Source organism: Oncorhynchus clarkii, chromosome 30 (genome assembly GCF_045791955.1).
Source record: "Oncorhynchus clarkii lewisi isolate Uvic-CL-2024 chromosome 30, UVic_Ocla_1.0, whole genome shotgun sequence".
Taxonomy (NCBI): Eukaryota; Metazoa; Chordata; class Actinopteri; order Salmoniformes; family Salmonidae; genus Oncorhynchus; species Oncorhynchus clarkii.
Window position 1 is genome coordinate 37,857,491 of NC_092176.1, and position 11,783 is coordinate 37,869,273.

Consider the following 11,783-nt stretch of genomic DNA (forward strand, 5'->3'; position numbering starts at 1 on the left):
TTTCCACCACACACTGAAAGATCTCCTTTCTGCAGGACAATAACTCAATACTCAAGGGCAAATCTACATTGGAGTTGCTTACCAAGAAAGACAGTGAATATTGCTGAGTGGTCAAGTTATAGGTTTAACTAAAATCTGCTTGGAAATCTATGGCAAGACTTGAAAATGGTTGTCTAGCAATGATCAACAACCAATATGACAGAGCTTGAAGAATGTTGAAAAGTATTATGGGCAAAGAATGTACAAGCCAGGTGTGTAAAGCTCTTAGAGACTTACCCAGAAACACTCACAGCTGTAACATGTATTGACTCAAGGGTGTGAATACTTATGTAAATTTGATATTTCTGTAGCTACATAGACAAGATAGTGGCTACATAGACCAGGTAGAGGCTACATAGACCAGGTAGAGGCTACATAGACCAGGTAGAGGCGACATAGAACTGCAAAACTGTTTGGTTTTTCACACTCCATAGTTAACCCGTGTGTATCAAAAATTGTCCACAACCCAAAGGACACCCAGCCAACTTGACACAACAGTGGGAAGCATTGGAGTCAACAAAGAATGCTTTTCGACACCTTGTAGAGTCCATGCCCTGCCGAATATTGAGGCTGTTCTGAGGGGGTGCAACTCAATATGAGGAAGGTGTTCCTAATGTTTTGTATACCCCGTGTGTATATACCTCACATACAGCCTGTAATATGACTAAGGAATTAGCCTAATAAAATGTTTATCTGACTCCATAAAGATAATTAAAATATGCAAGCAAGCATTAGGCAATGAGTCGGTGTTGACTAGCAAGAATTGGTCGGAGAGTGTCTATTTCAAAGACAGATATTTAATAGCATTGTAAAAATGAATGGATTCACATACAAGGCATAAAATGTAACTTACAAGCATTACAAATCATTAGTCTAGGCATGATCAGAGAGGGAGAGAGACAAAGAAACCATGGCACAAGGCCCATAGCTCATGGGAGAGGCAGAGAGAGAGAGAGTCTAGGTATCTCACCAGCGTAGGTCAGGAACAAATAAGAGAAAGAGACAATGAATTTAACATCTGATTGTTTGGATTCAAAATATGAGTTGTTGACCAATCGCATGACTGTAAAGTTAACCTCCAATCAGGTATCAGACCTTCGGGATGTAATCACAACAGAACCTCTACTACCCAGAGATGTGACATGAGAGGGTTGGCAAGATAACACAGATAATGCTGAATTCCTGAGGATAAAATCTAAAACCTTTTGCATAGAGTGTTGATAAGAGTCACTTCGGGGGCTGAACCAACCTACAGTCCCACCTAGCTATCTTAAGATGACTGTAAATCACTCTGGATAAGAGCGTCTGCTAAATGACTAAAATGTTAAATGTAGAGGCTACAAAGGACAGGTACAGGCTACATAGACCAGGTACAGACTACATAGAACAGGTACATACCACATAGAACAGGTACAGGCTACATAGGACAGGTACAGGCTACATAGAACAGGTACAGGCTACATAGTACAGGATACATAGGACAAGTACAGGATACATAGAACAGGTACAGGCTACATAGGACAGGTACAGGCTACATAGGACAGGTACAGGCTATATAGAACAGGTTACATAGAACAGGTACAGGCTACATAGAACAGGTACAGGCTACATAGAACAGGTACAGGCTACATAGGACAGGTACATACCACATAGAACAGGTACAGGCTACATAGTATAGGATACATAGGACAGGTACAGGATACATAGGACAGGCTACATAGAACAGGTACAGGCTACATAGGACAGGTACAGGCTACATAGGACAGGTACAGGCTATATAGAACAGGCTACATAGGACAGGTACAGGCTATATAGAACAGGCTACATAGGACAGGTACAGGCTACATAGGACAGGTACAGGCTATATAGAACAGGCTACATAGGACAGGTACAGGCTACATAGTACAGGATACATAGGACAAGTACAGGATACATAGAACAGGTACAGGCTACATAGGACAGGTACAGGCTACATAGGACAGGTACAGGCTATATAGAACAGGTTACATAGAACAGGTACAGGCTACATAGAACAGGTACAGGCTACATAGAACAGGTACAGGCTACATAGGACAGGTACATACCACATAGAACAGGTACAGGCTACATAGTATAGGATACATAGGACAGGTACAGGATACATAGGACAGGCTACATAGAACAGGTACAGGCTACATAGGACAGGTACAGGCTACATAGGACAGGTACAGGCTATATAGAACAGGCTACATAGGACAGGTACAGGCTATATAGAACAGGCTACATAGGACAGGTACAGGCTACATAGGACAGGTACAGGCTATATAGAACAGGCTACATAGGACAGGTACAGGCTATATAGAACAGGCTACATAGGACAGGTACAGGCTACATAGGACAGGTACAGGCTATATAGAACAGGCTACATAGGACAGGTACAGGCTACATAGAACAGGTACAGGCTACATAGAACAGGTACAGGCTACATAGAACAGGTACAGGCTACATAGAACAGGTACAGCCTACATAGAACAGGTACGGGCTATATAGAACAGGCTACATAGGACAGGTACAGGCTACATAGAACAGGTACAGGCTACATAGAACAGGTACAAGCTACATAGAACATAGAACAGGTACAGGCTACATAGAACAGGTACAGGCTACATAGGACAGGTACAGGCTACATAGGACAGGTACAGGCTACATAGAACAGGTACTGGCTACATAGAACAGGTACAGGCTACATAGGACAGGTACAGGCTACATAGGACAGGTACAGGCTACATACAGTGCCTTGCGAAAGTATTTGGCCCCCTTGAACTTTGCGACCTTTTGCCACATTTCAGGCTTCAAACATAAAGATATAAAACTGTATTTTTTTGTGAAGAATCAACAACAAGTGGGACACAATCATGAAGTGGAACGACATTTATTGGATATTTCAAACTTTTTTAACAAATTAAAAACTGAAAAATTGGGCGTGCAAAATGATTCAGCCCCTTTACTTTCAGTGCAGCAAACTCTCTCCAGAAGTTCAGTGAGGATCTCTGAATGATCCAATGTTGACCTAAATGACTAATGATGATAAATACAATCCACCTGTGTGTAATCAAGTCTCCGTATAAATGCACCTGCACTGTGATAGTCTCAGAGGTCCGTTAAAAGCGCATAGAACATCATGAAGAACAAGGAACACACCAGGCAGGTCCGAGATACTGTTGTGAAGAAGTTTAAAGCCGGATTTGGATACAAAAATATTTCCCAAGCTTTAAACATCCCAAGGAGCACTGTGCAAGCGATAATATTGAAATAGAAGGAGTATCAGACCACTGCAAATCTACCAAGACCTGGCCGTCCCTCTAAACTTTCAGCTCATACAAGGAGAAGACTGATCAGAGATGCAGCCAAGAGGCCCATGATCACTCTGGATGAATTGCAGAGATCTACAGCTGAGGTGGGAGACTCTGTCCATAGGACAACAATCAGTCGTATATTGCACAAATCTGGCCTTTATGGAAGAGTGGCAAGAAGAAAGCCATTTCTTAAAGATATCCATAAAAAGTGTCATTTAAAGTTTGCCACAAGCCACCTGGGAGACACACCAAACATGTGGAAGAAGGTGCTCTGGTCAGATGAAACCAAAATTGAACTTTTTGGCAACAATGCAAAACGTTATGTTTGGCGTAAAAGCAACACAGCTCATCACCCTGTACACACCATCCCCCTTGTCAAACATGGTGGTGCATCATGGTTTGGGCCTGCTTTTCTTCAGCAGGGACAGGGAAGATGGTTAAAATTGATGGGAAGATGGATGGAGCCAAATACAGGACCATTCTGGAAGAAAACCTGATGGAGTCTGCAAAAGACCTGAGACTGGGACGTAGATTTGTCTTCCAACAAGACAATGATCCAAAACATAAAGCAAAATCTACAATGGAATGGTTCAAAAATAAACATATCCAGGTGTTAGAATGGCCAAGTCAAAGTCCAGACCTGAATCCAATCGAGAATCTGTGGAAAGAACTGAAAACTGCTGTTCACAAATGCTCTCCATCCAACCTCACTGAGCTCGAGCTGTTTTGCAAGGAGGAATGGGAAAAAATTTCAGTCTCTCGATGTGCAAAACTGATAGAGACATACCCCAAGCGACTTACAGCTGTAATCGCAGCAAAAGGTGGCGCTACAAAGTATTAACTTAAGGGGGCTGAATAATTTTGCACGCCCAATTTTTCAGTTTTTGATTTGTTAAAAAAGTTTGAAATATCCAATAAATGTCGTTCCACTTCATGATTGTGTCCCACTTGTTGTTGATTCTTCACAAAAAAATACTGTTTTATATCTTTATGTTTGAAGCCTGAAATGTGGCAAAAGGTCGCAAAGTTCAAGGGGGCCGAATACTTTCGCAAGGCACTGTAGAAGAGGTACAGGCTACATAGAACAGGTACAGGCTACATAGAACAGGTACAGGCTACATAGGACAGGTACAGGCTACATAGGACAGGTACAGGCTACATAGAACAGGTACAGGCTACATAGGACAGGTACAGGCTACATTAGATGTCTTCACAGAACCACCAGTACCCGAATACTTGAGACCACATCCAGACCCAAGCGGAACCGGATCCAGAATTCAAAATAATGTCACGGGACTGGGTGGGATTTGATATGATTGTCACAGGTCTCCGGTATGTGTTATTTTAACTGACTTATCCAGAAGGACCCATACAGAACCGAATGAGACTGCTGCAGTAGAGCGAGAGAGTGAGGGAGAGAAATTGTATAATTTATGCTGCTGTGCTTTGCTTTTCACGAGAGTGGAGCATGGCGAGTGTAGCTTGTTGTTGACCAATCATAAGTCATCAACACGGCAATAAGCTCCAGTCACAGAGCCTCCGTGCGGGGCAAAAGTTAGGAGATATCTAATCAATGGTAGATAACATTTAAATAATGGAATTAAAAGTTAAAGGAGAAGGACAGGCTACAACGACCAAGAGCCAACAGGTAGACTGCTACTTTATATTCTGAATGGAGTTGTTATTATTGTAGGATGAGAAAGTGCATGAAGTGTCAATTAGCCTAGCTAGCTAGCTTATCTAGCGTCTCCCGGGTTGATGCAGACAAGACAGGTTCTACGTCATCATACTGGATGATAAATAAGCTAGCTATGGCAGCTATTAGTATACTATAGTAGCTATTAGTCTACTACAGCGCGAGTCGGCTTGGTTCAATAGGGTCCAGCTGCGACTACTGATACTGTGGTGGTTTAGAAAGGAGTGGACGTTTCTAAAGGAACCATATAAGGAGAGGTGGGGGTTTCTAAATGAACCATATAAGGAGAAGTGGGGGTTTCTAAAATAACCATATAAGGAGAGGTGGGGGTTTCTAAAGGAACCATATAAGGAGAGGTGGGGGTTTCTAAATGAACCGTATAAGGAGAGGTGTGGGGGGGGGGGGGGGGGTTCTAAATGAACCATATAAGGAGAGGTGGGGGTTTCTAAATGAACCATATAAGGAGAAGTGGGGGTTTCTAAAATAACCATATAAGGAGAAGTGGGGGTTTCTAAAGGAACCATATAAGGAGAGGTGGGGGTTTCTAAATGAACCATATAAGGAGAGGTGGGGGTTTCTAAAATAACCATATAAGGAGAGGTGGGGGTTTCTAAAATAACCATATAAGGAGAGGTGGGGGTTTCTAAAGGAACCATATAAGGAGAGGTGGGGGTTTCTAAATGAACCGTATAAGGAGAGGTGGGGGGGGGGTTCTAAAATAACCATATAAGGAGAGGTGGGGGTTTCTAAAGAAACGATATAAGGAGAGGTGGGGGGTTTCTAAATTAACCATATAAGGAGAGGTGGGGGTTTCTAAATGAACCATATAAGGAGAGGTGGGGGGGGTTTCTAAAATAACCATATAAGGAGAGGTGGGGGTTTCTAAATGAACCATATAAGGAGAGGTGGGGGTTTCTAAATGAACGATATAAGGAGAGGTGGGGGGGTTTCTAAAATAACCATATAAGGAGAGGTGGGGGTTTCTAAAGGAACCATATAAGGAGAGGTGGGGGGGGGTTCTAAAATAACCATATAAGGAGAAGTGGGGGTTTCTAAAGGAACCATATAAGGAGAGGTGGGGGTTTCTAGGAGTCTAACACTAGAAGCGCTTGAATTCCATAACGACTAGAACCGCCATGACTTGATATTTAAATTATTAATATTATTTCAAATATTCAATAATAAATAACATAGCTAACGTTAGCTAGCATTTACATTTACAAAAAACTGAACGTTACATACATGGCTACCGGTAGGTAATGTTCAAAGACACAGCCCACACTGGGTACATTTTTTAACATTTTTTCTTAACTGAAATTCTTTACCGTCATGTCTGTGGATCATGGCTTATGTCTGAACTCAAACGACCTCTTGAGTGGCACCTTTACAAACTCCCACTTCTCCTGAGAGATGACATATCAGTAGGTAGGCAGCATAGAGACGCTGAGGGATGACTGCTCTGAGAGATGACGTCGCAGCTTGTTGAGGGATGACTGCTCTGAGAGATGACGTCGCAGCTTGTTGAGGGATGACTGCTCTGAGAGATGACGTCGCAGCTTGTTGAGAGATGACTGCTCTGAGAGATGACGTCGCAGCTTGTTGAAGGATGACTGCTCTGAGAGATGATGTAGCAGCTTGTTGAGGGATGACTGCTCTGAGAGATGATGTCGCAGCTGGTTGAGGGATGATGTCGCAGCATGTTGAGGGATGACTTCTCTGAGAGATGATGTCGCAGCTGGTTGAGGGATGATGTCGCAGCATGTTGAGGGATGCCTTCTCTGAGAGATGATGTCGCAGCTTGTTGAGGGATGATGTTAAGGGATGACTGCTCTGAGAGATGATGTAGCAGCTTGTTGAGGGATGATGTCACAGCATGTTAAGGGATGACTGCTCTGAGAGATGATGTCGCAGCTTGTTGAGGGATGATGTCGCAGCATGTTATGGGATGACTGCTCTGAGAGATGATGCCGCAGCTTGTTGAGGGATGATGTCGCAGCATGTTGAGGGATGACTTCTCTGAGAGATGATGTCGCAGCTTGATCCCTCTCTCATGGTTGGTTGCTGTCTCTCGTCTCTCCCTCCCTCCTCAGTGTCACTCGCTCACACTAACATCTCGCTCTGCCTCCTCTCCCTCAGCCCCTGCTACAGCGTCACCTCGCTCTGCCTCCTCTCCCTCAGCCCCTGCTAGAACGTCAGCTATCTCTGCCTCCTCTCCCTCAGCCCCTGCTAGAACATCATCTATCTCTACCTCCTCTCCCTCAGCCCCTGCTAGAGCATCACCTCTCTCTGCCTCCTCTCCCTCAGCCCCTGCTAGAACGTCACCTATCTCTGCCTCCTCTCCCTCAGCCCCTGCTACAGCGTCACCTCACTCTGCCTCCTCTCCCTCAGCCTCTGCTAGAGCATCACCTCGCTCTGCCTCCTCTCCCTCAGCCCCTGCTACAGCGTCACCTCGCTCTGCCTCCTCTCCCTCAGCCCATGCTACAGTGTCACCTTGCTCTGCCTCCTCTCCCTCAGCCCCTGCTACAGCTTCACCTCGCTCTGCCTCCTCTCCCTCAGCCCCTGCTACAGCGTCACCTCGCTCTGCCTCCTCTCCCTCAGCCCCTGCTACAGTGTCACCTCGCTCTGCCTCCTCTCCCTCAGCCCCTGCTACAGCGTCACCTCGCTCTGCCTCCTCTCCCTCAGCCCCTGCTACAGCGTCACCTCGCTCTGCCTCCTCTCCATCAGCCCCTGCTACAGCGTCATCTCGCTCTGTCTCCTCTCCCTCAGCCCCTGCTAGAGCGTCACCTCGCTCTGCCTCCTCTCCCACAGCCCCTGCTACAGCGTCACCTATCTCTGCCTCCTCTCCCTCAGCCCGTTAGAGCGTCACCTCACTCTTCCTCCTCTCCCTCAGCCCCTGCTACAGCGTCACCTCGCTCTGCCTCCTCTCCCTCAGCCCCTGCTACAGCGTCACCTCGCTCTGCCTCCTCTCCCTCAGCCCATGCTACAGTGTCACCTTGCTCTGCCTCCTCTCCCTCAGCCCCTGCTACAGTGTCACCTCACTCTGTCTCCTCTCCCTCAGCCTCTGCTAGAGGATCACCTCGCTCTGCCCTCCTCTCCCTCAGCCCCTGCTAGAGCGCCACCTCGCTCTGCCTCCTCTCCCTCAGCCCCTGCTAGAGCGTCACCTCGCTCTGCCTCCTCTCCCTCAGCCCCTGCTAGAGCGTCACCTCGCTCTGCCTCCTCTCCCTCAGCCCCTGCTACAGCGTCACCTCGCTCTGCCTCCTCTCCCTCAGCCCATGCTACAGCGTCACCTCGCTCTGCCTCCTCTCCCTCAGCCCCTGCTACAGCGTCACCTCGCTCTGCCTCCTCTCCCTCAGCCCCTGCTACAGCGTCACCTCGCTCTGCCTCCTCTCCCACAGCCCCTGCTACAGCGTCACCTATCTCTGACTCCTCTCCCTCAGCCCTTGTTAGAGCGTCACTTCACTCTTCCTCCTCTCCCTCAGCCCCTGCTACAGCTTCACCTCACTCTGCCTCCTCTCCCTCAGCCTCTGCTAGAGCATCACCTCGCTCTGCCTCCTCTCCCTCAGCCCCTGCTAGAGCGTCACCTCGCTCTGTCTCTTCTCCCTCAGCCCCTGCTAGAGCGTCACCTCGCTCTGCCTCCTCTCCCTCAGCCCCTGCTAGAGCGTCACCTCGCTCTTCCTCCTCTCCCACAGCCCCTGCTACAGCGTCACCTATCTCTGCCTCCTCTCCCTCAGCCCGTTAGAGCGTCACCTCGCTCTGCCTCCTCTCCCTCAGCCCCTGCTACAGCGTCACCTCACTCTGCCCCCTCTCCCTCAGCCTCTGCTAGAGGATCACCTTGCTCTGCCTCCTCTCCCTCAGCCCCTGCTAGAGCGTCACCTCGCTCTGCCTCCTCTCCCTCAGCCCCTGCTACAGCGTCACCTCGCTCTGCCTCCTCTCCCTCAGCCCCTGCTACAGCGTCACCTCGCTCTGCCTCCTCTCCATCAGCCCCTGCTACAGCGTCACCTCGCTCTGTCTCCTCTCCATCAGCCCCTGCTAGAGCGTCACCTCGCTCTGCCTCCTCTCCCACAGCCCCTGCTACAGCGTCACCTCGCTCTCCCTCCTCTCCCTCAGCCCCTGCTACAGCGTCACCTCGCTCTGCCTCCTCTCCCTCAGCCCCTGCAAACCGTCACCTCGCTCTGCCTCCTCTCCCTCAGCCCCTGCTACAGCGTCACCTCGCTCTGTCTCCTCTCCCTCAGCCCCTACTAGAGCGTCACCTCTGCCTCCTCTCCCTCAGCCGCTGCTACAGCGTCACCTCGCTCTGTCTCCTCTCCCTCAGCCCCTACTAGAGCGTCACCTCTGTCTCCTCTCCCTCAGCCCCTGCTACAGCGTCACCTCGCTCTGCCTCCTCTCCCTCAGCTTTATCAGCTCTGGTTAATAAAGTAGCTTTTCTGGTGCTTCCATCACTCGGATCAGACCAGGTCTGGATCCGACCAGGTCAATACGGGACGGGTCTAGTTGTCCTCGGGTCCGTTCGGAATGGGTCTTTATATATACATATTAAAAAAAAAGATTTATGCATATTGGGTCCGGATGGGAAAGCGCCAGGTCCATTTCGGGAACGAGTCCTACTTTTTGGACGCGTGAAGGTCTCTAGGCTACATAGAACACTGTGCTAGCTACACGGAACACTGTGCTAGCTACATATAACACTGTGCTAGCTACACGGAACACTGTGCTAGCTACATATAACACTGTGCTAGCTACATAGAACACTGTGCTAGCTACATAGAACACTGTGCCAGTTACATAGAACACTGTGCTAGCTACATAGAACACTGTGCCAGTTACACAGAACACTGTGCCAGCTACACATAACACTGTGCCAGTTACATAGAACACTGTGCCAGCTACATAGAACACTGTGCCAGAACACTGAGCCAGCTACATAGAACACTGTGCCAACTACATAGAACACTGTGCCAGCTACAGTACATAGAACACTGTGCTAGCTACATAGAACACTGTGCCAGTTACACATAACACTGTGCCAGCTACACATAACACTGTGCCAGTTGCATAGAACACTGTGCCAGCTACATAGAACACTGTGCCAGCTACATAGAACACTGTGCCAGAACACTGAGCCAGCTACATAGAACACTGTGCCAGCTACATAGAACACTGTGCCAGCTACATAGAACACTGTGCCAGCTACAGTACATAGAACACTGTGCTAGCTACATAGAACACTGTGCCAATTACATAGAATACTGTGCCAGCTACATAGAACACTGTTTCAGCTACATAGAATACTGTGCCAGCTACATAGAACACTGTGCCAGTGACATAGAACACTGTTTCAGCTACATAGAACATAGAACACTGTGCCAATTACATAGAATACTGTGCCAGCTACATCGAACACTGGGGCCGCAACATAGAACACTGTACCAGCTACAGTACATATAACCCTGTGCCAGCTACATAGAACACTGTGCCAGCTACAGTACATAGAACACTGTGCCAGCTACATAGAACCATGTGCCAGTTACATAGAACACTGTGCCAGCTACATAGAACAATGTGCCAGCTACATAGAACACTGTGCCAGCTACAGTACATAGAACCCTGTGTAGAGAAGTGGAAACCGGATGGATAGGAAAGTAGGGGGGGTGAGGAGAGAGAGAGGGAAGGAGAGGGTGTTGAGAAGGATTAGTAGGTCAGGAAGACAGGACAAGAAGAGATACATTTGGGTGAACTATCCATTTAAACTGCACCTCTTCTCCTCTCCTCCTCTCTCTCCAGGTGATCACAGTATCAGAGACACCAGTTGGAGCCCTGCCCCAGCCCCTGTCCCTCTCCAGGGGATGCTCCAGACCCCATGTCCCCATGCTGGACTGTTCCTCCCGGACCCTCCCCCAGCCCCTCCGGAAGAGGCCCGGCCTGCTGCACCTGCGGAGTTGTGGAGACCTCAGCACTTTCACCTGGGCAGAGCAGCAGCCACTAGAGGCCAGGCAAGGTGGTGGGTCTGGCTTCAAGTCCTGGTCTAGAGCGGGTTCTAGAGTAGGTTCTAGGTCGACGTCACGGGCGGGCTCACGCCTGGATCATCACGAACGCCCCCACAGTCTCATAGGGGTGTTTAGGGAAACGGTGATCTGATGGAACCCTCTTCCTATCCCAACACTCCCCGAGCACAAACTGATGGCAAGGTCCACTGGGGGAAACACCTTATTGACTCCAAGGAAAAGGCGCCCCCTGGTGGCGAGGTTTGGGAATGCCACTGCTAAACCTTGTGGGGAAAAGCCATTCTAAAGAACTTTGAAACTGAGTCCCACAGACTGCAAGTACTAGCCTTTAGAAGGGCTGTGTGTGTGTGCGGCTGCGTGCGTGTGTTGTGTGCCTAAGGTGTGTGTGTGTCTGCTGCACTAATACTGTTGAAGTGTATGTACAGTGTGTAGTGTTGTCTGTACACTGTTGTTTGCATTGTGAAAGAGGTGACCTGGGAATCAAAGGTTTCAAAATTGTCTCCAAATATTTCCATTAACAATTCTGTGTTACAAGCTACTATAAAATGATTGGCTATACATATGACAGCACTGAACCCTACCTGCATGTGAGAGTCTATGGAAGGCTCTCTCTCGCTATACTTCACTATCTGCCCAGTGCCTTAAGTAAAGCAACATGGAATGTTCCATATAAAATGTTCAGTATTTAATTAAACTGGCCATGCACTATGA

General features: G+C 48.1%; 1 protein-coding gene across 1 annotated transcript in view; it reads left to right on the forward strand.

Annotated features, from left to right (window-relative positions):
- Positions 1-11,783, forward strand: part of LOC139390109 (endosomal transmembrane epsin interactor 1-like) — a 56,974-nt gene extending 45,191 nt beyond the window's left edge. The window contains exon 10 of the mRNA XM_071137266.1: positions 10,852-11,783. Coding sequence (XP_070993367.1) covers positions 10,852-11,205 — 354 coding nt within the window. The 3' untranslated portion in view covers positions 11,206-11,783. The remainder of the gene's footprint in view (positions 1-10,851) is intronic.